The sequence below is a fragment of the Mirounga leonina genome, unplaced genomic scaffold (genome assembly GCF_011800145.1).
Source record: "Mirounga leonina isolate KUSES-001 unplaced genomic scaffold, KU_Mleo_1.0 Mir_268, whole genome shotgun sequence".
NCBI classification, from domain to species: Eukaryota; Metazoa; Chordata; class Mammalia; order Carnivora; family Phocidae; genus Mirounga; species Mirounga leonina.
The window spans coordinates 9,176,868-9,202,158 of NW_023270649.1; the positions used below are offsets into that span (position 1 = coordinate 9,176,868).

The 25,291-nt window shown below is 44.7% G+C and overlaps 1 protein-coding gene across 1 annotated transcript in view; it reads left to right on the forward strand.

Annotated features, from left to right (window-relative positions):
• FRMPD4 (FERM and PDZ domain containing 4) overlaps positions 1–25,291 on the forward strand; it is a 197,043-nt gene that overhangs the window by 104,565 nt on the left and 67,187 nt on the right. Inside the window, exons 3-4 of the mRNA XM_035029706.1 lie at positions 698–858; positions 5,313–5,415. Of these exons, the coding sequence (XP_034885597.1) occupies positions 698–858; positions 5,313–5,415 (264 nt within the window). The remainder of the gene's footprint in view (positions 1–697; positions 859–5,312; positions 5,416–25,291) is intronic.

Consider the following 25,291-nt stretch of genomic DNA (forward strand, 5'->3'; position numbering starts at 1 on the left):
CACCAATATGATTCCCATCACTTCAATTTCTCAGGAGCCAGAAGCCATAGATCCTACTTACTGAATATCAGTAATCTTCTGAGGCTCTTTCTCGGCATATCGGTTATAAATTGATAGTGCTCAACCAAAAATTCTCTCTTTCTCTACTTATTTATTCACTTACTGATTGCAAATCCACTGTGCGACAGGTACTGTTCTAGGCAGCTGGGAATCAGCGGATGAAACGAAGTCCCTTGCCCTCATGGAGCTTACATTCTGGTGTGGCGAGCAAAACAATAACAAGAAGTGTATTCTATAGGTCGTTATCAAGTGATTAGCGCTACAAGTAACAAAGTAGAGGAGGGTAAAGGGGATGTGGGTGTGGGGGAGCAGGCTTGCAGTGTATGTGGCCAGAGGGTCACACCTGAGCGGAGAGACTGGAGAGCAGGGAGGGGGAGCCACGCGCATAGCTGCGGGATCAGCATGCCAGCTTTGGGGAACAGCCAGTGCAAAGGCCTAGAGCAGAAGTGGGTCTGGTGTTTTCAAGGAATTCAGGAGGGCACGCAAGTAGCATGCCTGCGTGCCTTCCCACATCTTCCCCAAGCTCTCCCAAGCAGGGAATCGAAAGTTTGGAAACAAGAGGGAGAATGTGATTGCCAAGCCATTGCCAAATGCTTACACTAACGCCTCTTTTCCTTTGTGTGTGCTTTTCCCACAGTCACATGACACAGGGCATCCCATTCGACGACCCTCGGTTGGAGAGCTGCCAAATCCTCCCTCCAGCCCCTCGGAGGGTGGAGATGAGGAGGGACCCTGTGCTAGGGTTTGGTTTCGTGGCCGGCAGTGAAAAGCCAGTAGTCGTTCGCTCCGTAACACCAGGTAAGCATCCGGCCCCCTCCCGGTCTCCTGGGGTCACCCGCCACACCCTGCCCCAGCGACTGTCGCTTAGTCCCAGAAGTTTCATACGGCTCCGCATCAGGCCGTGGAGACTAGCTGAGTTTTTCCAACATCTGGATAGAGTCAGACCACCAGAGGGACACAAAGGGCTCTGCAAACTGGGTTTCAGCTGCCGAATGCATCATATCATTTGACTTAGGAAAACACTGATCTTTCATTTGTAACCATGGAAATGACCTACTTCTTAAAGTATGAATGTACATCAAAAGAGGCAGGCACTGCACTTTATTTCAGTAAGTTCACGATAAAACCCCTTAGTGAACAGCAGCAGAAAGGGGCACTGAAGTCACAGAAGGATTTTAGTTGTCCGAGCGCTTGGATTCTTTTTTTGAAGATGCACTCTTCTTTCCCCACTGGCCGCAGAATATAGTTGTCTACCCCGCTGACGTTGAGCTGGACCAGGTCACTGACTTTGGCCAGCGGCATATTAGCAGAGATGACACTCAGAGCCTCGACAAGTCCTTGTACAGTTGACCTTCTTTATTGGGTTTAAGTGACAAGAGAGTTTCCCTCAGGTGGCTGTTACTCTTTCAGCCTGAGCCCCCAAATAAACACAGGGTGCTACCAGCCTGCCATCTAGAGATAAATACAGCCTGCTCTGCCGTGGGAAGAGCCTAGCCTAGGTCAGCCGGTCTGTGCTCATCCGAAAGGCCCACAGGCCTGAGAAGAAGTGACCGTCAGCCTACTGAATTGGAGGGTAGTTCGTCATACAGTAATGGCTGACTGATCGACGATGGGGCAAATCCCTTAAATTCGACAGTATGAGCAGATGATTAATGTCCTCTGCCTCAGTCTTTCTCATTAGACTATACAGATGGTCGACCATCAACACGGTTGAACGTAATGCTCTAGGGTGCAATTGCCTGAAGTGCGCTGCCCTGGCCTTTCCAGAAACAAGGCTCTTTTAATGATTTCTTTCTTCATGATGTGTACTTATGAGCTTATTTTAATGGACTTGTATTGGATTTATTTTCGCACAAAAGGAACTTGCCTTCCATACTCTTCCTCCTCAGGATTTGGCAAGTCAGGAGCAGGGCTGAGAATAGTCCTGTGGTAAGGGGCACAGCCTCTGGCAGCTGACTGCCCAGGTTTGATGGCTTTGGACCTCACCTCTGCCCCCCTATTAGGCTGTGCTTATATCTTGGCCATCCCAGACAAAGAGAAGGCACCAGGGTGACGTAGTCTCTGCCCCCAGGTTTGGCGGTGAAGGAGCTGAAATGAAGCTGGTACACTGATTTGAACTGTATTAAAATTTTAAAAACTCAAAAAGATAAATAAATAAAAGAGCACCAGCTTTACCTGCTTCTCATTCCAGAAATAGTTATTGTTATTATTACTAAACTCTAAAATAGCTGGGCTGCTGAGTCTGCCGGTTAAGGAGAATAAAAGGCATCCAGTGAGTAGTAAAGATTTCAAAAGTTGATTGCATTTTTCATTATTTTGACATCATATGGCCCGGGGTAAGCCCTGTGAACACAGTCAACCACCTTACAGACTCGCGCAGGGAAGAATCGGCTTCCTTTTCTCTCCCACCACTGACTCACCACACAACTTCTTCCTGTTTGCCCAGCTTTTTATTTTATTAGCTGTAGGTCCGACCTCAGTTCTCTGTGTGGGATTGTTGAGCTTGACACTACTGAGAATTGTATTCCTAAAATGAAAGAGATTTGTCGCCTGCTATGATAACAAAATAATACATATGCGTTGTAAAAAAACATACAACATAGATCGTACAGAGGAGAAAGCTAAAAAAACACAGAATCGCCTGAGCTGCGACCACCCAGAGCGAACCATTATTAATGTGTACATAGAAGAGACAAGTCCGTGCATGCGGGTGCATATGCTATGTGTCGTATGTATGAGCTATATAATGTATGATAGGTGTGTGTGCACACATCTTTTCCTGAGTGGGGTGACATTGAGCATGCCGCTTTCTGATAGAGGGACGCTATAACGTCTCTGGTTCTGAGATTCTCTTAAAGAGGAGTCCTTCCCAGAGCTGACGGGAGATCTGAGTGTTGTTGTAGATTTTCTTGTATTGCCTCATCGTTCCTTCAACCTCTTCCCTTCTTTGCCCTGGACTCTCCTTAGTCAGACAGTAACACCTAATCTTCGACGATTTTGAGAACAGGGGACAAATGTGAGACAGGTCAAAGAGTACCGTTTCCAGTCATTTTTAGGTGTGAAAATACTGATCCAATAAACGGTGTCTTTCATAAAAATGACTCTGCTGAGGTCTCAGATGGTTTCTGTGGCCTGACCAGATTTTCTGTACTAGACACCCCAGCCTTCAGAGTACGGGGCGCGAGACAATTCTCTGAAGAGTGCCTCGGCTTCGTATTTTGGAAAGAACTATGTCTTGCTTCCTTCTGAAATTCTGGGTTTAAGTTGCTTGATTAAACAAGAATATTTCCATTTGGTCAAAAAGCATGGGTCAGATGTAAAAGTATGGCCTATTAATCTGCAAGTGGTTTTCCCAAGAAAGTAGTTAACATCCATCAGCCAATTCGTGCAAACGTTTTTCAGTATTTGATCAGCATCTGATTTCTAACCATTTGTTGGACTGAATTTGAGTGAGTGTTTGCAGATAATCCAATGGTTATATAAACTCTCTCAAGTGATTTTCAGAATTTCTTATGTGTGCAAACACTGTATCTCAGTTCCCACATCTTGAAATGAATATTTTTTTATCACTGATATGAAGAAATATTAAGGTTTTCCCTACTTTTTTACTACCCAGAAAGAAGATTCCTTTATGCTCCAGCTTCAGTGACACACATGCCAAGTGTCTGGGTGGGAGGGTGGGTGGGTGGGAAGCATCTGAATTACTTCGAGATCTCATCCTGGCTGTGAAGTGTTCATTTCAATTACTAAATAAAGTAATCGCAATAATATTTGAAAGATCATGTTTCAGCTGCACCTATGACCCAGTGACAGACCTGGAAATAAAATGAAAATTATCGTACCCTATCAGTATTTGGGAGGTAATTACATTAGACATGGAGATGGTTGAAATATTTACTTACAGGTTTAATTTAATGCCGATGTATGCTTCATGCAGTTGTGGCTTTAAGTTTATGAGTTGGGAGACCTGGCAGTGACCGGTTTTTAAATTATAGGAGCAAGTTCAAAAGAGATGCCGGTCACCCTGAACTTGGCAGAGTCCACAGACCTATGCTGCGACCCGGTTCTACCCTTTAATTCAATTCTTGGACCTGTGTGAGCCTGGGGGATCTCATTATATGGAAGGGGTTTTAAGGGTCAGTGGGATTCTAGGCAAGGCAGCTAGCCCCTTGCCTGGTACATAATAAATGCTCAACAAATATTAGCTCCTTACCTCCTTGCAAAAACCAATGGAAAAGACTATGGTGGACTGAGACAAACACAAGAGTCCTCTGTCATCTCGTGTGAGCACGGGCACACACACCCAGGCTTGGTCCCTGCCACAGTCCCAGCCACAGAAATGACCAAACAGCCTCATCCCCCAGCTGATATGACTGTCTGTTGCTTCCTGAACAATCCCAGCTTTCGCTCTCCTTCCTTGCCCCCACCTTTTAGACAAGAATGAGGAAGATGCCCCCACATCTTGACCCCTCCCCGGAAGCACATAACATAGGCCCCATCGTGTCGGTCCTTCCTCTGATGTGCTTGCTGCCTCACGGTTCCCCATAGTATGTGGCCTCCCTAGTTATGCCAAGTAAATGCAACTTTGTTCAAATCCAGGTGTGCCCAGGTGATGGCAGCTTTGGCTGCAGGCCGTCTACACAGCTGGTTGGCCATCCCTTTGGGGCAATACCCTTCTTTTGGGGGCTTCCATACTCAAAGTATATTCAGTTGACCAGCAGCGTACGGAGCCCCTGGGAGCTGGTGAGAAGTGCGTTACCTCACCCGTTGCTCCTCCAAATCTACTGAATCGGTCTACAGGGTAACAAGGCCCCCAGGGTTGCGTGTGTCCATTAAAGTGTGAGCTCTCCTAGGCTGCTGTGTCTCAAGCCTGCCGGTGAAGTTCTAGAGAAATGCCGATGCCTGATTCCCACCTCCAAAGATTCTGATTTAATTGGCCAGGGTGTAGCCTGGGCCTCTGGAGTTTATCCAGAGCTCCCCAGTTCGTTCTTTCTCTCTCTCTCTCTCTCTTTTTTTTTATTAAGCTCTACTTTCAACATGGGGCTTGAACTCATGACCCCAAGATCAAGATTCCTGTGCTCTACCGACCAAACCGGCCAGGCACCCCTCCCCAGGTCTTTCTAATGTGCCAGCAGGGTGGGGGTTTTGGCAGACAGCGCCAGGTGCTTACAATGAATGGTGATGGGGCGAGGAGGACACGGATGGATTGGCCATGGTCTTCTCACCTGCGCTTCGCTCTCCTTTGTCTCCAGGTGGCCCCTCCGAAGGCAAGCTGATCCCGGGAGATCAGATCGTAATGATTAACGATGAGCCAGTCAGCGCTGCGCCAAGGGAGCGGGTCATCGACCTGGTCAGGTGCGTGACTCACTCCCCTGGGCCCCATTCTGCTGCGAGGGCTGATACACAGGTTGCAGACCTCGTCCCATGAAGGAAGGGCTTCCTGTGAGCCAGTGTAGGGCAGTAACACGAGCCCACGCATTCACCTCGACGGTGCCCGCAACACCGACCTCTGACGTAAAAACGCGTGCCCCCTAAGCACGGAACACCCAGTCGCCCATTCTGTGTTAACAGCCAAGGTGCATATGCTTCGGCTGGAACGCTCTTTGGCTCCTACTTCCATTGCTATATCCAAAGGTTGCATTGTTTTCCCCTTCCAGAATTACTGACACCTTGATATTGCCTAATCGAGGAGATCAAAATGCAATACCTGAATTCTGTACAAGCGATGAGTAATTTTATATAATCCCATGGATATGCAAACAGAGAGTTCACTGATTTTTCATGCTTGACTGAGTGATTCATTACTGACATGTGAAAGCATCAACCAAAGCAAAAGGATAATTAGGTCAAAGCTATGACAGTTTAAAAATGTGCTTTTGGTTTATTGGCTTAGCTTGATCGTAGATGTAAATAATTTGTTGTGTGAGATTCTTAGTGGAGCACCAGAAAATCTGTTTTATGTGATGTTAAAGTATTATTCAGGAGATTGTTGAAGCTCACTGGAGTTCCTCTCCCACAGTGTACTTAGGGCAAAAAGGGGTCGTTAGAAGTTGGAAATGAAGCTGTGTCTATTGTATGAGCAGATCCACTTGTGCTCCGGGGGTGTTAAGGGATAATGAGTGTGTGACACTTGTCTTTTATAAAAGTGATTTTTTTTTTTTCAAGCAAGACTGAAGCAGAAGCTAAAGCTATCAGAACATTTTAAACTGAGAAGGGGATCTTCTAACATTTATGTTCTTTCATTACAAAAAGTACATCTGCACTTTGAAAAGGCATTAAGTGGAGCGTTTCAGGGGTTTTCCAGAGAAAGTTTCTTTCCCAAGCTTTGTTCAGCTTCTGCTTCACAAAGAAACACTGGAGGGTCCTGCTTCCTTGGAAGGACTGGGAGAGGGGTAAGAAGACAGAGAAATAGAAATAGAGGAGGCTCACTTTTAGGGTGAGCAACATTTCCAGTTTGAGCCCAGCAAGGCCCACATCCTGGGAAACCTCTCAGTTCCAGAAGGGTTGGCCACTTCTCAGTGTAGGCCCAATAGCATGGAGCCTTTGCAAATGGCTGGCCAAGTCCCCATGGGGCGTCCACATCTCCCAAGGGTTCTTCCTCGTGAGCGGGCACTGAGGTTCGTGTCAGACTCACCCTGCATCAGGAGTGAGACCTGGTGACACCTCCCATTTTCCTGGGGGCCAGGAATGCAAGAATCAGGGGTGACTCTGTATTGTCAAGCCCCGGGGAGGGAGCTGCAACGTTACCATTTCGAGCCACTTCTCTCTTGAGATGCTTGTGGTTGTCAGCAGGGACGGACGTCATCCAGGCAGGCTCTAAGCCTTATGTAGGCCTGCGTCCTGGAGTGCCTTGTTCAGGCCTGATGGCAGGCCACACGCTTCTTTTTTTCTCCCCTGGGCACACCCCCTCTGCAATCAGTTCTGTCGATCTGTGTCCCCGGAAGATGGTAGAAGAACGAAGATATCTGTGTTTGGGTGTGCTGGGTCTGAAAGTGCCATCATTTCCCAGCAACCCTACTGGGGCATCTTGAGAGAGCTTTTCCAGAAAATCTTTTCCTTCTGCATTTAATGCATTTGGAAGAAAATGACCTCACCTTGAACAAAGTCTCTGGAGAACGTTCTGTGTAACAGGGTGCAGCAAAGATGAGTTGACTAAATGAGCGACAGCTCGCAGTCCACATCCAGCCTTCCGCCTGCTTCTGCACAGCCCATGAGCTAAGAATGGTCCGTGCCATTTTTAAATGGCTGGGGGAAAAAATAAAAGAAGAATATTTTGTGACACATGCAATCCATGTGAAATTCAGGGTCCAGAGTCCATAAATACCGTGCCAGTGGTCACACGCAGCCATTTCTGTGTCGTCTCAGAGTGTTTTCTCCCTCCAGTAGCAGAGCTGACTACTTGTGACTGACACCCATCTGGCCCTTGAGAGGAGAAGTTTGTCAACCCCTCTTGTAGGAGTAATGGCATTTTAGTTGGTGATTACTGCAACATGCCCGCATTCTTGATCAAGAGGTTGTGGCATTTGACATGGAAAGCGTGTGTGCTTTTTAAACATCATGAAATCCTTCGGGTGCATAAAACTCCCGTTCACCTGTGGAGGCCAACCCCCGGGGTCAGAGGTCGCAGGGCAATAGGAGAGAGCCGAGGTCATCTTGCCAAACCACCTGCAGTTAGAGCCCCCTCTTGGCCAGCGGTGGCTGCTCCCCGACTGGCCCTGGCTGGCGACTCCCTTGGTATCATCAGTCCCTACAAGCCAGCTGTCCCATAAATTCTCTGGAGGCAGGAAAGGAGGGCATTCTGAGGAGCCACCCCACTGCCCAGTGCCATGCACAGGGGCCTGGCACCAGCAAGACCAGCTACCCTTCAGGTCGTGTGCTTGACCCCATCACAGAGGACAGGAAGTCACCTCTCCCTGGATCTCGGCCCTTCTGACAATGTTGAAGTTCCCTCTTTCGGCTCCTTATGTGGACTGGAGGAGGAAAGAGGGGGAGGAGGTGCTGGCTGGCAGTAGCAGATCATATTGTGCCTCTTCCCGGAAAGTTCTGGGGGGTCCCACTTGTTTGCAGCTCACTTTAGAATGTGGCCTGAGTCTCTTCGCTGCTGTCTCTGATATGTGACAAGGACACAGTTTAAATCCGGAATGTAGCTGGGTGGGGTGGAATTGGCTGACCTGGATCCTGAGTCCCATGAGAAAAGAGACCTTGTCTGTGTTGTCCCCTTCCGTGTCCCCATGACCTGCTCCAAAGCCGGGTGCATAGGAAGTGCTCGGTGACAATGTGTTGAGTGAGTGGGTGGACTCTGAGGAGCACTCTGTGAAACCTACCGATTTGCGTGGTTTCCCCCAGCCCCTCCTTCAGCTCAACGTTCTGCAAGTGTGAGTGTCAGCTAAGGGGTCCACCTCTCAGGAAACCCTTGTTTATCAGGCAGCCACTGTGTATACGGGACACAGAGCAAAGGCACCAGACACAGGGAGGGATGAGACAGCGCCCAGCCCTCAGGGAGCCGACAGTCCTCGCCACCATGACTAGTGATGCCTCTTCAAGTTGAACCTCCTCGAGACAGACAAGACCCCACATCGAACCCTTGGGGGAATTTTGTCAGATTCGAAGGGATGTTGCTAGTGAGAAAAGCACATTGGCCCTGGATGCCACTGAGATGGTGAACATGCCCCACAATCCTCAAGGCTGCTCCCTTTAATCTCCGTGCAATCCATTTATCTGTATAAAAGTAACAAGGTGCTTTCTTTTTTTATTTATTTATTTTTTATTTTTATCTTTTTTTTAAGATTTTATTTATTTATTTGAGAGAGAGAGAATGAGAGAGAGCACAGGAGAGAGGGGAGGGTCAGAGGGAGAAGCAGACTCCCTGCCGAGCAGGAAGCCCGATGCGGGACTCGATCCCGGGACTCCAGGATCATGACCTGAGCCGAAGGCAGTTGCCTAACCAACTGAGCCACCCAGGCGCCCGGTGCTTTCTTTTTTTAACCAAAGAAAGCCTCATCCAGTAACACGGTGCAGTTCGCAGAGATGAAATGCAGTCAGTCGTGGAGTTCCTATTGTGGCTGGTACCTTCCAACTCACTACACCGGAATTTGGAAATAATGCATTTCTCACTAATGAAGAAGTTCAAGTATTAGAAAATCTTCCCGTGCCTTCCCATCAGCTTAGTCATCTGTCTGCCATATGTGTACTAACCTAAAAATGTAGCTCGCGTAACATCATCTCTGGGCTTCTCAGCCGATATGTGTTTTAATGTCTGTATCTTACACAAGATAAATTCCCTTTCTGTTTAATAAAATATCCCATTTTCTTTGCTACTAAGGAATTTGGGAAAACACTCATCATTTTAATAACCTTGTAAAATTCACTCTTTAAAAATTGGCATCCATTCACTCGCCTAAATGGTTTAGTCTTGTTTTGTTCTTTTTTCTCCCACCATGGCATTTGCTTGCAGATCTTTTTTTTTTTTTTTCTTTCCAGATACATTTGTGTTTCTCTTTGTGGGTTATTTTTCTTATCATTTGGTTGCTCTGTGATAGAAAATTATTTATTTTTCTAGAGAAAATGAAGGAGTTTCTTGGAGACCAATTTACTACTATAGTAACCACATTTGGGTTTTTTCATGTATCCTCAGAAAGAGCTATAATTGCTGCACTGAAATTAGATGCGATCTGTTCATTTCACAGTTTTCTAAGTTCTTAACTCTCTCATACTTTATAGTGGCTGAGGAGCAAAATCTCTGCAGAATTCGTGCCCTTTGCAAATTACCGTATCTTTCTTCTTTAGAAGTACCCGCGGATAATTTCCCTTGGCTTTTCATAATTAGACAAATTAACTTGAAACAGTTTCCAAAATTTTATTTTTGAAAACTATGGAGTATAATTGCTCATAGACATCATGAATCATGCCCCATCCCTCAAGGCTAGCCAACCCACTTGAATTCGTTTGACTTCAACAAACAATTATTGAGCATTAACTAGGTAGCAGATGACGGGTAGGGTACTGGCCATGCATAAATACCAAAGACATGATTCTTGCACTTAGGGAGGAGACTTCCAGCTAATTGCACTGTATTTATGAGTGTTGCAAGGCTGCAGCGGAGGGTAGTGTTTGGGAGGAATGTTTGATGAGGATGGATGGGGATGTGCAGGAATGTAATGAAGTGGCAATGGGTAGCTGTGGACCCTGAGTGGAAGGGCAGGTTCATGGCTGGAGAGAGGGTTGTCAAATACATCTTTCCTTCGTCCCCGGAAACCCCAGCCCCTCCTGATGGACACTTACTTTCCAACCTGCTGATAGAGAAATATCCATTGCCCGTATGGCCGTCCTAAACCACGACGTCGAAATTTGGTCTTGCCCTCCCGCAGTCACCCCTTTAAGGCAGCAGCAAAACTCCTGGCTTGGGTTAGACTGGAGGCATATTTCTTTTGGGATTCAAGATCCACCTGAGAATTGGAGGAAGAGCGTGGACCTACACCTCCACCCAGAAGAATCCACAGGCACACACAGTTTTGCATATAGCGTCAGAATGTTTCTCGACCCCCCTGGATGCCAATCCCGGTTTTTCATCCCTTAGTATTAAGGCCAGATAACACTTATACAGCACTTACTATACCCTGTCCCGTGTACATTTAGTATATTAACTCATTCAGTCCTCACAATGATTCGTGGGTACAGTGGTGACCTCTAATTTACAGGTGGGGAACCTGAAGTGCAGAAAGGTTAAGGAATGTGCCCAAGATCCCCGAGCTAGTAAGTGGCATGGTGAGACCCATTCTGCCTCCTTAGTGACCGCTCTTAACCTGCTCATCATGTGTATTTCTTACAACAGCCCTATGAGCAAGTATTGTTTATTGTACCCCCATTACAGAATGGAAAAGGGGGCTTAAAGAAGTTAAAGCAGTTGCTCAGGGCAAGTAGGGAGGCACGCAGTGGGGGTGGAATAAGCCAGTAGGAATTACCGGGGCCTGTTGGTTCAAAGGGGACCAAGCCTAGTTATCAAGTCTTCACTTGGTGGGCTCATCAAACAACGGAGCTGGATTTGGCCTCTAGATCGTGGGTCTGAGCACCTCCATTTTTGAATTATATGCACAGAGCCTGTCTCCTATCCCAGGTTTGCCAAGCATTTGCTTTGATTTTAGCAGGAAGTGCCCAGGAGTACCTGCTTGTTGCCGTCGGTGGGAGCTAGGCAAGAGCAAGAGAAACCATTTAGAAGGGACCCATCTAAAAATTAGATCTCAGCCCCTCTGTCTTTTTATCAGTCTCTCCTCACCCGAATTATAATGGAAAGTCAAATCAGATCATGTTCCAGGGGCACTGTGTCTGCAAAAGAATCTATTAGGAGGGTCACCTTCCCATCTAATTTCAGCTGGGTTTAGATGCATCACAATGCTGCTTAGTAAAATAACAAAGCAGAGAACATCCACCGAGCATCAGGCATATAAAATATGCATGATGATGTATGATATGATAAGGCCTTATTAGAGTTAAGACCGGCAAGCAATTTCAGTGAAAACAGAAAAGAACAGCCCCTTGGTATGCTGACACGACACACTGTAGACTCACCTAATACACACTTGCAGTGTACACGTTTTCTGACATTTGCAAATTACAGAGCCTGGGGAGAGAGAGGTCAGCGATTCTAGAAAATGGAATGTGTGGGAAAACCTTCTAATAAGGACAAAGTAGAAAAAGTGATTTGAGTCTATAGTTCATAAAGGTTACAATGAAAATTAATAAGAAAAATGGTTTCATCCAGATTATTACAACTTCCCTTACATTTTGTTGACGAGCATCTCCTAGTCTCTCACTAGATCTCTCCTAAATTACTGTACATTCTTTTATGCAACTCATGTCTGGCAAATGGATGTCGAAGATTGAAGAATAGGGAAAAAATTTTCAACTAGGGCCTATTTTCAGTGATCTCATATGGTTGACAAGACTGAATGTCTTAGCATCTTTTCTACATGAAGAAAAAAGGGTAGAAGATGATTATTGGCCCTGTGCCATGTTCTGTTGATCCTTTAGAAATACAAATTGATAAGTTATTCCACACACTTTCTAGAAGTAGCTGAAAAGACAAAAACAAACAAACAAAAAACACATCCCAGTGAGCCTGCAGTCAGAACATACCCAGGACCAAATAGAAGCCTCATTTCCTAGAGATTTTGGTAGGTTTCAGGAGCTCAGCACCCAAACCTATCTATGCAGCCAACACAGTGGATGGGCAAGAATCTCAGGCCACATGCTCAGATGTGCAAGAAGCATATCTCTTTTTTTTTCTTTTTTAAGTAAGCTCTGTGCCCAACAAAGGGCTTGAACTCACAACCCCGAGATCAGGAGTCACATGCTCTCCTGACTGAGCCAGAAGTGTACCGTTATTTATCTATTATGTATAATAATCCACATTATTCCCAGTCCCTATCCTAGTGTTTGGTCAGTCCGTCCCATTTTCCACAGTGCCGCATCTCCATCAGGAGGGTTGCTTGAACAGGAGGAGGCACTGGGAGAGGTGAAGCGGATCCGCTCTGCCCTCATCTTCCATCTTACTAGAATTTGCCGAGATACCTTTGTGCCCGTCTGGTCTGCCTGCGGTCATTCACCTTGTCAGGGAGCTACTATGGCATCCCTTGTTCACCGCTATCAGCACTTCCTCAGCCACTTGTCTGCCATCTTGGGTGCACTTGCCCCTCCTCTCTAGGGCTCATTTCCTCCAGGATCTTGTCACATTACAAAAGAAGGCACAGGTCATTATACTCTTTCATTCCACCAGACTATTTGGGGGTTCCCAATGGAATCTTCCTGGAGGATAAGCTTCTGAAAAGAGGGGGAGGATGCCTGCTCTTTCACAGGCACCCCCAATTTGGTGCTCTTCTGCGTGCCTTAAGATTCACTCTGTCTCCCCATCCTCTGACCGGTCCCCATGCCGGAGAGGAGTAAGCTTTTCTCTGCTTTGTTGAATGTCCTTCCTAGCCTTATTTTTTACCCTCAGTTCCTAGAACCTAGATATTTTATCACTTCTGTCATGACCGTGTCCGGGGGGTGGGGGATGATTGGTGTGTGGTCTGACTGACCAAACAAGCAGAGGAATAGAGCGGATCAGGCAGAGCCAAGAAATGAGCAGGGAGGGCATGGAGGTGAGAGGGGGACATTGGTGAATATTTCAGTAATACTATCGTGCTACCTGATGAAAAGACATGTGGCATAGAAATGAGAAAAAAGTGAATGCAAATGCTACATCCGAAATGGATTTGCTGTGCCTGGGTGTGGACTTCATTTACATAATCCTGTTTCTTGAGCCATAAAATGGAGATCTAGTTTATACAGTTGTAAGACTTAGATAAACCAGAATGAGATCATGTATGTGAGAGCACTTGGTGACTTGTAATCAGGCAGGTCATTGTGTCAGATGTTGTCATTAATGCTCATGAAATTGCAGAGCAGGGGATTGGAGAACAATCTAGATACTCAGTCAAAACCAAAGAGAGGAACCTGAGCAGAAATTGAGTCTTTTTTTTTTCTTTTTTTTTTTTTTTTTAGAAATTTAGTCTTTTAGAAGATGAAGATAACTTAACTTGAGGAATGATGCAAAAGCCCAGAAAGCCCCCAGGGTTTGTTGGCAAAGGTAGCCTCTAGGGCACTAGAACCCAGCAGTGATGATCAGTGAACTTGACTCAGAGATCCACACAGGTGTACAGCAGGGTGATGAGGTGGTGGCTGGAACAAGAGGGATTTCAGTGTCGTGTCATAAGGGGGAAGGGGGTGGGGGCAGATCTGGGGGGCTCTTGGCATGTGCCCTGCTGCGGTTAATACTAGGTTAGGAATGACCTAAATCAGGGGTCGGCAAGCGTTTTCTGCAAAGGACCAGGTTGTACATATTTTAGGCTTTGAGGGCCATATGGTCTCTGTCACAACAGCCATAAATAATATGTAAACAAATGAGTGTGGCTGTGTTCCACTAAAACTTTGTTTACAGAAACAGAGAAGGACAGATTTAGCCCCCAGGCTGTTGTCTGCTGGCCCCTGACTTAAACCAATGAAACTTCAAGACCTGTTCTGAAGATAAGGGGACCTGAGAGGCAGAGCAGTGAAGCAGAGGGTGCTGGGGGCTTTTTTTGCTAGCAAAAATAATAAAAATAAAGCCAATATGATGAACTCTGTGGCCACCTAAAATCCTTTTTGGAAAGTGGAGTGATGGCGAAAAAAATAAGGAAACAAGCAAACAGATAAACATCACAGATTTCTGTATTGCCTTCCCTTATCCTCCCCAGTCAGCCCCCAAACTTAATTACTCCCGGATCTTGATCCACTGAAATGTACAGAGATCTTTATTATAATCTATACCACACCAGGTTATCCGTATTTGTGAACTTGTCAGTCTCTGTCACGAGTCTGTGTTTCTTAGTGACAAGGACCCGAATTAGGAGGACACTAGTAATGAGTGCTCCTGATTGGTGGACAGTTCCCCTTCCGGTGGGGAGAGTAGGGGGGGTGGGGTGGGGGGAATCCAGGGGCCCAACCCAGACCCTACCTGTTCTGCGACTCTGCTGTCTTCAGCACGCAGCCCTGCTTTGTCCTTGTCATACAGCAGAGAGGTAAGAGTTGGCTGGGCCAGGCCTGGAAGGAGGTGGGTGGGGGTATACAGCACTTCCACTCCTCTCCCTTTGGTAGGAAGTCAGCCACATGGATGAATCTCCCTGCGCTGGAAGCTTCGTGCAGTCCAGCTTTGTGCCCAGTCCGTGGAGGGAGTGGGTCTGCGGAGCACACAGTCACTTTGGGCACAGATCCTCTTTTATTCATTAGGCTAGCCTTCGTGCCTGGTGCAGTGCCCAACACAAAACTGAATAGAAATACATGTTTTCACGAGTACCCCTGCCAGGGAATTTAATATGGACCTGCCTTTTACATGATTACGTGCAATTCGTCTCATTATTCCTTTAATCAAATCTAAGCAAGTTCATAACCTTTTCAGCCATCGTGTCAGCAGCAGGTCCATGGTTTGTCTCGTGCCTTTGCATATGTGTTGATTTTAGTCTTGACACCCATGTTCCAAACATCCGCATCCTTCACCAGCTCGGCTCACTGTCCTATCTCTGTCTGCCTCACTTTTCCTGACTTCATCGGTCTCAGCCTCTTCACATCACATTGCCCTCTGCTCATAGATTTGAAATGGGGGTATTTAGTAAGTGGTTCAAGTTACCATTCTGGAATTAAACTGCCCCTTGGCCTCACCGCGCTGTCAGATCCCATACCCAGCATAACCAGAGTTATATTTATGCCCATAATTACAATGACCTCTAGTGTACATTAAACTTCTCTTTTCTCTAAGAAAACGCAGCGTGGGCTTTTTTATGGTCCTATTCATGCATGGTATGCATTGCTTACATGTGAACTGGCAGATAAACATCCTCCCTTCCTGACTGAATAGGCATCGGTGCTATGTAATCTCCCCGTGCCCCCTGGTCATGAAGATGCCGAACACAGGAGCATGAGATCGACCTGCGTGTGGGAGAGAGAAGATCAGGGTTCTTCCCCAGGCATCTCCCAACTAGCTCTGTCAAGTTGGGCATGTCACAGCCCCAAAATTTGTGATAGAGGATCATAGGCATTTTGTATGCGGCCATGCTTCATTGTCCAGGTCTGTCCTTGAATGGAAGGACATTTGACATCTGGCGCCTCATCCACTACCCCCCGGTGGTGCTCCCCAATAATCGGGGACATTCTCACCCCATTGAGGGCCACTGGATATGATACTTATGAAATCTTGCCATCTTAAGCATGCTATGATCAGGAGTAGACACCTCTCCCCTTTTTCTCAAGAGGGTATCATTTCAAATTCCTGCAGATGAATGGTTCCCCAGTGAGTGGGAATGTCCAAAGATGGGAAAATATCCATGAAATGATTGAGAAGAGAAGAGGGGAGGTAATGAGGCAAGTCCTGTCCCTGTTCCCAGGCAACCAGAGCATGGAGCAGGGAGGCAGCAATCATCAAAAGCCACCCTCTCCCTGCTGGGAGTCCAGATGGTTGTGGTAGCAGAGACCCCATGTTCATAAACTAAACGGTAAGACCGTGAATTTTCATTATAAATAGGATCTATAAAAAATGTATTGGCTTGTAAATCTCAGGCAGAAAAGGATTCTTTGCACAACTAAGATGCAAGGAGAGATTTTGTACTCCTTTGCCTCTCTGTTGCTAGCTTGTTTCTTCAAGCAAACCAAAGCCGCTGAAAGAGGCACTCGAACCACAATTTTTCAAACAAGGAAACGTGGAACCACCACCATTTCTTAAGCCCACCTCTGGGCCCCACACACCAAATCCTAACACTTCTCTGTGACTGGGAGTCATTAGACTCATTTCTAGTTAAGAAGACAGGGTTCAGGTCATGCTGAGTGTCTGCTGGGCTCTGTGCTGTGCTAGCGGAGTTCTGTGATTTGCTCAAGGTCAGTTGAGCAATACTTGATGAAGCCAGGAAGTCAGTCCCATGTCCGTCTACGGTATGTACCGTCCATTACTCCATGCTGTCCCTTGGTGTCTGAGGGACCCTTGAACACCGAGCAGACCCATCTCTGGTGGCTGTGTGGATTAGCACCAGAGCACCCTTCCTGAGCAGTGAGAGCTGAGTAACGTCCCCAGGACCCTCGAGTGACCTGGGCAAGAAGGGAACTCTCCCCAGACACAACTGAGAATATGCTTCCCACCAGGCCACTGGGCGGGAGTTCAGAGTAGAAATACATTAAGTAGAAATATATTTTTTTAAAGGATGTTTTTGACAGCTAGTGTTCTGGAGTTAAAATTCTCACTACCTAGTCTTTTTCTTATGTTGGACAAAATGCACACACAAGGAAAAGGAAGATTTTCTTGAGGGCCGTTTGTCCACTCTGAAATGCTTTTTGATTCCACATGCAAGCATATGAGCTTGTGTCTATCAAATCAGCAATTGGGGCTCCTGGGAGGCTCAGTTGGTTGAGCATTCGACTTTTGGTTTCGGCTCAGATCATGATCTCCGGGTTGTAGGATCAACCCCCACATTGGCTCTGCCCTCAGCAGAGAGTCTGCTTGAGATCCTCTCCTTCTCCCTCTCCCTCCGCCCCTCGCCCACGCTCGCGTGCGTGTTCTGTCTCTGTCAAATCAATTAAACAAAAAATCTTTCAAATCAGCTTTTATTTCAACATTTTGGCTTATCAGTATTCTGTATATTATAAATCAGTCTTTATTAATAGTACCAAATTATACGGCACCACATAGTAGACATTAAAAAGCAGTTAATAAGCCATTTGATTACAACCTAAAAGATGAAATATAAACTCATTTACTCCGTAAGTTACATATGTTTAGACAGAAAAGTACCCAAAAAATTGTGGATCTTGGCGTTTAGATGGAAGCATGTATAATATATTATTATTCTAAACAAGATTTCATTTCTATTTCAACATCTTGGCTTTCTTGTATTCCCCATTTAAACAACCAAGGCAAAATTTGTTACTGATTCTACATCAAATAATAAAGGACCCAGAAAACAGAAGATTTGTTACTTCCCCCCCCATATGAGAACTTATCACTATTAGACATCCTTCTTTTCCTTGTAGCTCCTTGCTGCTATCTATTTATATATTTATGCACAAAATAGTCTACATCTCTGTGTCTAATAAATGGGATTACTCTGTGGGCTGAGCATTCTTGGGTTTTTACAAGAAGCATGTCAGAGCTGAATTTTCATCACACGCTCTGAAACTCTGCCCCAGGGTGTTTTCATTTATATTTAATGTTAAATCAAGGATATTAGAGGTGGAACAGACTGTTCTTCATTGAACCTAATCAACAGTATCAGCTCACTTTGAATTCTGGAAATAACAGGGAATGTTCTTTCTCATAGAGCACTTCAGGATATCTGGGTGACTAGGAGCTTGGTAATTTCAAAACTGAATAACCAAACACAATAACAAAAGAAACCTCTCTTGGGATTTATAATAAAACCTACGAAGTCTGGGGAAAGTTTCTAGAAGTGTGACAATTTCTTAAAAACTCACATTTCTCGCCCTTTAATTTCCTGCATATAGTATGTGTCTTAAACACAGTGAGGTACCGGTTTCCATTATTTTACGAAGTAATACAATATGTGGGAGGCCCTTAAGGGTGGCCTTCCTTTGTAATTTGTTTTCTTTTCTCCATCAAGTCCCTTTCCTTGGTCTCTCAAATATACAGTAGGTCTTAAAAGTAGCATAGCTGTGATGAGTAAGAGTTGTTCCAGGCAGAAGTGGAACATAATTCAAACTGGCTTAAGCAAAAAAGTGGATCCTAGTGGCTGATGGAACTCCAAATGGATCTAGGGTGGAGCTGGTCAGGCCCAAGGGGAGTCGGGTGTTGAAACCCGACGGTGACAGGAGTCCTTTGCCCTCCATCTTTGGCCTCGGCCCACTTTCCTGTGTTTGCTTCTTTAGGAGAGCTCTCTCCAAGGAGTAGTGAGGCCAAACCAGACCTCTAGGCTTGCATGTCACCAGCTTAACAATTCAAGGGGGTGAAGGCCCACCATTTCCCACAAAAATCTAAACCAGCTTCCCAGAGAGGGCATTTACTGGCCCTGTACGGTGACTGTCTACCCCTAAATAAATCACTGGCCCTTGGGGAGCAGACTATGCCCTGGGGGCTGGGGGAGGGGGCAGGTCTGGGTCATGTGATGAAGATGGGGTCAGCCCTACCTGGATTTTTAGGGTCTAAGAGTTGGAGAGGTTGGCTCTGCAAAGGACATCTGGTGGCCATTACTGGAAGAGTGGACTGAATCCTGGTCAAGCTAAGGAAACCACTACCATTATTACTGGTCCCTTATGGCTGCAGGTTGTTTTGGAAACGTTTTATTATGGAAAATCTTGAAAGGGATCATAAGTGTTGAGAAAAGTGTAGTCAACCCATATTCCCATCACCCAGCTTCAACCGTCCCCACTTGTGGCCAGTCAGCCATCCATACCCCAAGACACCCCTCTACTCTTTCATGTTATTGAAGCAAACCCCACGTATCATATCATTTCATCTGTAATAATTCAGTATGTACCTCTAAGAGATCTGCATTCTTTATAAAAATTAAAAACCCAACATAGCATTATCATACCTTATAGTATACAATGTAATCAAATATTCACAGTATTCGTATCTCTTCCATGGTCTCAGAAAATGATTTCTTGTTACAGTGTATTTGAATCAAGATCCATATAAAGTCCATATAATATGATCTGTTCAGATGTCTTTTAAGACTCTTTTATTTTTATTTCTTTTTGAAGATTTTATTTATTTATTTATTTATTTATTTATTTATTTATTTATTTGAGAGAGCGCACCAGCACAGGAGCAGGGGGAGGGTCAGAGGGAGAAGCCGACTCCCTGCTGAGCAGGGAGCCCAATGTGGGACTCGATCCCAGGACCCTGGGATCATGACCTGAGCTGAAGGCAGACGGTTAACTGACTGAGCCACCCAGGCGCCCCATGACTCTTCTAAACTATACTTTCTCCTTCCATTTCTTTTTTTAATTATCTTCCAAAACAATTTACTTATATTTATAAAAAAAAAAAACAACAAGTTATTTGTCCTGTAGAGAATCCTAGAGCCCGAAATTGCCAACTGTATCCCTGGGTGTCATGTCCCACGATCCTCTGTCTTCCTGTATTTTCTATGAGTCTGATTTGTTTCCTTATGGAGGATGCTTTTAATCTCCAGGGGTGGATGATAGTTGGTTGTGTCTCTTTGTATCATGTAAGCAACTACTGATAATCTTGGCCAGATTCTCATTTCATTAGTGATTGCAGTGAAGTGATACTCTAATTCTATTATTTCTTGTTCAGTTATTAGCTGAATAAATTTATTTATTTATTTATTTACTTACTTACTTACTTATGAGTGTGCTCCACAGCCAGCATGGAAACCATTAGCTGAGAAAATAAATTTGGTTACCCTGAGGAACAATTCATATGGAAGGCAGGGTAAATATTTGATTCTGTCCCTTCATTTACCACTTTTCAAAACCAGTTTTCACAATGAGTTGTTTCACCGGCTTTTCTCCCCAAAACAGTCTTTTTTTTTTTTAATGTTATTATGAACTCATGGATTTAGGTATGTTTGATTATTTAAATCCATTGATATTCTTATTCTTCTCAAAGCTCAACTCGTCTCATCTTTGGTAAATGGGAGCCTGTTGCCAGTGGGCTATTGAGTCCTCATGACATGACCCTAAGGGTCTGTGTTAGTGTCTCGACTTTCTGATAAGACAAGATACTCAAGGTTTGGCTTGTGTTTGTTGCTCCAGATCTGGAATCAGTCATTGCTCCAAGGAGCCATGATTCCTTCTAGTGGGAAATGGTGTTTGGTAATCTGAACATCAGTGTGATCATTGAGATGGATAGAACTATGATATTTGTGTACATTTTTTAAAGATGAAATGTATCATGAGCTGATATCGATATGTCTGATTCAAGTTCAGGACAAAATGTTTTGACATGACCCTGTCTATCTTTCATCTTTATCTCCTTTTTCTCAAACTAAATCCCTGTTCTTGGCGACCCTATCATGACTTCTCAGCTTGATCCCACACAACCCATATTCCCGCCTCAGAATAACAACACTACCACAAATAACCTGATTACCCAATGCATTTTAAGACCATTTTGTTGCAGTTCTATTTGTCTTCCTGACATATCTCACAAGGATGTTCAAAATACTGTTTTAAAATCACTTGGGACAGTTCCTCTCTTTGTCACACTGCCTCTAACTGGATTCACAGGTGCAATTACTTCATCTTACTTACAATTGCTAGGATGGCTCCTTGATTTAATTTTGTTTTAAAATTATGCGTAGCTGTAGCCATTCCTCCAACAAGATACTTGGGTTCTTTATTTCATTTTAAAAGCAATATTTAGGGATTTTATTTAACTGTGTTTTATAATTATGTCTATTTACATGATTCCCAAGTCAAATCTACAAAATGTATGTTCAAGGAAGTATAAATTCTGTCCCTGTGCTCCCCTCCCTATATCGTCCCAGATATGTAACACTTATTTTTTATTTTATATTGTGGTTCTTTCTTCCATTATTTAATATGAGCACATACTCCAATTTGTCTCCATTCTTAGAAAGAGTGGTAAATGAGACATACTTTTTTCACTTGACTGTGTGTCCTACTGATCAGTACATCGTATCATTGTGTTTCTTACACACACGCGTGTGTGTTTGTGGGTGACTCATCGTAATTAGGAAGATAGATGTTTTTGGTCAGGTGGTTGTCATTAGACTGATGTCTTTATATAATGGCCTGGTCTCCCCACACACACACCTACCCACCATTTTTTATTTCAGGCTATTATCTATTGGTTTCCTACTCCGAGCATTTTTGAAATTAGCGAATAACCTCTTCTTTGCCCTTCTTGCCATCTCCTTGAACATTGAACTTGAAATATTATCTTTATACTCACAATTCATATTAATACCTATAAGGCAAGCATTCACCTACCTCTGCTCTTGGTCAGCTTTCCTTTTCCTCCCCCTATTTTTTTTTTAAGATTTTATTTCTTTTTTTGACAGAGAGGGGGAGCTGCAGAGGGAGAGGGAGAAGCAGCCTCCCCTCTGAGCTGGGAGCCTGATGTGGGGCTCGATCGCAGGACCCCAGGATCATGACCTGAGCCGAAGGCAAACGTTTCACTGACTGAGCCCCCCAGGCGCCCCTGCCCCCCCATTTTTACATAGATAGACTGCATTCACCTTGTCAGAATGGAATTAACGCAGAAGCTCCCTGTCGCCCTTAGAGCATCAGAGCGGTAGTTCTCCAGGGAAATATGTGCTTCCATCTCACCACCCTGTATAGGTGTCTACGGCTTACTCTCCCTGGATAGGAATCTCCCACTTTTTGGGAGGACCTGTTGGCAATTCCAAGGTTTTTCTGCTCTCTGAGCCATGAGAGGCCCCTCTCCCTTCCTTCCAGGTCCTCCCACACAGATACATTGGTGGTCTGTCTTCACCAGCTCCAATTTGGCTGCCCGTGGGGCTCTCTCTCACATAGTTTTGCTGGGCTGGTGTCATGGCTTTTGGGCTTTGCTATCCTAGTTGCTTTCTCTCTTTTTATGGCGTAACTCAGGGAGATTCCAGTCTGTTTCACCAACTTCACATTATCCTCCAATGGCTGCAGATTTTATTGAAAAGCTTGACATCTGAAGAACTATTTACAAATATTCAGTATCTCTTATGGGCACGTAGTACTTTCATTTGAATAATTCTCTAGCAGTCCCAGCCAACAAATACAATCAAATGGCAATGATCATGGGTTCAGGTCAAGTCCTGCTCTTTTTAATAAAGAAGAAATATTATGGAGAAATATATTATGGGAGAAATAAAAAAAAACTAGCTCTTCTGATGAAAACAAAATGTTTAAATGTTTTCTTTTTTCCTTAGAAGTAAATAGCAGACCAGTTTTTAGGGTACTCGTGAAATTTGCCATCTGAAGTTTAAATGTTGAGGCTGTTACACTTGTGGACATCAAACAAAGCATAGATTTTAAAAATTGACTTCCTGCACTGTAAAGCATCTACTTGTAAAGTTGTGTGGGAAATATTTGATCCACTGAAGGCATTGCTTCTGCCAGGATTATTTTCCTACTATACGTTCTTCCATGACTGACATATGTGAGTAAAGGGTACTGTTCACCTTCACAAAATGATAGCCTCACAGCAAAGATTTCCTTTATTCCAGGAATGAGGGTATTTTCTTGCCATTGTGCAGCCAGTAAATAGCAGAGCCCAGAGTCAGACACGGATGCTAAGTGGAATGGAGATTGAGAACCATCGTACGAGCACAGGCAGAAAGCATGCAGCACCATTTTCAACACAAGAAGGGATTCGAACAGTTTCCATTGGAGAAGAGAACTTAGGCTGTTCATTTGCTTCCAGGGTGGTGAGGAGAGGAGGGGGAAGGAGAAGCTTGTTGAAAGGCTTGGGTAGTCTAAACATTGCAGTTCAATAGAAAACATTTTTTTTCTCTCTCAAGTTTCATAAGCTATAATTCAGAGAGGCACTAGGGTGGTATCTGCCCACCTCTGGATTGAAAAAGAAACACAGAATCGAAGCTATTTTAGGCATCTGTCAGGCTGTAATTACCTCTTTGCTCAGAGAAATCTTTATGTAAGACTAATGGAGATTGGCATCTCTTAGGTTTAAAAGAACATTTCCAGTCATCCTTTTAAAAGAATGATCTTTATTAACGATACTTATTTCAATGTTTTGATAGAGGAAAATGCTCCCAGTATGGCCTTGACTTGGGAGGTTTTACTTTTCATCTGGTCTGTTTCTTATTTACGTGCCCACTCCAAATACTTTTGAGTTGTCTTCTTCTACTCTTTCTAGTTCAGAAATTGTTGAATGGCATTTATTTCAACTTTCCAAGTAAGCTGGACTTGTCTATGTATCCCTTCTACAAAAGGGATTGCCCAAATCATGACCACTAGGATGTGGAACTGAAATGACAATTTACAAGGGGAATACCAGTGTTTCATCATTAAGCGCTTGTTCACTGTCTTAGGTTGGCCTACCAGAAGCTCACCCTGAGATGAGGATTCATGTGCAAGTGACTTCAGAGGAAGAGTTCTCTTGAAAACTAAATAAGGGAGTGGGGAAGTCAGACCTGGAAGAAAAGGAGGCCAAACAAAGATGCCATATCAGGCCATGTTCCAGATGGGTATCTTTGGCTCAATCCACAAGGGAGTTCTGGGTATTTTCTCTGTCACACCTAATAGTTGTCCCATCAGAGGCATTTATAGTCCTTCTCCACCACAGGACAGTCACTGGTTAGGGTCTGCCCCCTGGGGCATGTAAATTCCCACTAGTGCACCCTCTGTGATCTGAGGCAATGGCCAACTCAGCAGCACTGAGGCTATTTCTTGAATAAGGAGTCAAGTCCAGGTGCTGGGTGACCAGAATAGAAGCCGTACGGTGGCTGCCTGTGGGGCTCTTGCTCTGCTTCTTGCACATGACATGTGCAAGCTGTTTCCGCCAACACATCCTAGAGTTTCCGTGGCCATCTTGAGCAGACAGAGGTGCATATAAGAAGTTCAAGTTGAGCTACATTTTCTAGAAACACATCGACTATCGGAGACCACCTGCACCTAATCCAACATTTGTTTCTATCCCAACATTCCACGTTTACTGACAAGTATCTCTAGAAAAAGGACTTGAGAGTGAATTAAGTAGAAAAAACATCTGCTATAACAAGAAAAACATGCTTTTCTAATCTTTACGTCACATGATAAATATGCAACTAAAGTAGCCTGAATGTTCTGACTGGGGTGACAGCTCCCCAACTACTTGAATGCCACTTGAAAGATAGGATGGTTCCTATCCATTAACTGTATCTGTGCTGAAGAGAACCAAATGCAAGGAAAATGTCCGAGTCCAAGCACGTCCCTGGGGTGCTTGAAATATTTAGTCAACACAGCAATTCTGATACAAGCCAAAGGGGCAAAGAGTATCATTATTGCCATTTTACAGGTGAGGAATCTAAGACTCAAAGGCACGCGATGTGTTCATTTGATAAATATTTTGGTGCCTGCGGTGTGCTAGGCCTGGTGGTAGTTGCTGGTTATGGAGACTGAACACAGACCCTGTCCCTACCTTCCTCATTCATGTGGTCTTGTGAGGAAGATGGACTTTAAGCGGTGAAAGGAGCAAATACATAGGTAATTACAGTTACGGTAACTGCCATGAAGGAAAAGAATGGGTCACTAAAAGGGAGAATGATGGTATAGGAGTAGGAGACTCAGGGAAATCCTGAATGAGGAGGTGACATTGAAGTTGTTCCTGAGAGGATGGGAAAAGCCAACCAGGAAGAGTGGAGGGAGGAAAAAAGCTTACTTTTGGGGGAGAAAAATAAGACAGTGTGGCTGTCCTTGGCCCACAAAAGGAAACGTGGTATGAAAAGGTTAGAGAGAGAGAGACAGGAACTGAGTATTGGAGGGCCTTCTAGAGTAGGGGTTAGTTCATTGTGGCCCAAGAGCCAAATCTGGCCTTTTGCTTGTTTTTGTAAATCAAGTATTTTTGGAACATAGCCATGACCGCGCTTTTACATATTGTCTGTGGCTACTTTTGTGCTAAGACTGCAGACGAGGGTGGCGGCGAGAGGCCATGTGGCCCACAAAGCCTAAAATATTTACTGTCTGGCCCTTTACAGAAAAAGTATGCTGACCTCTGATCTAGACTATGAAAAAA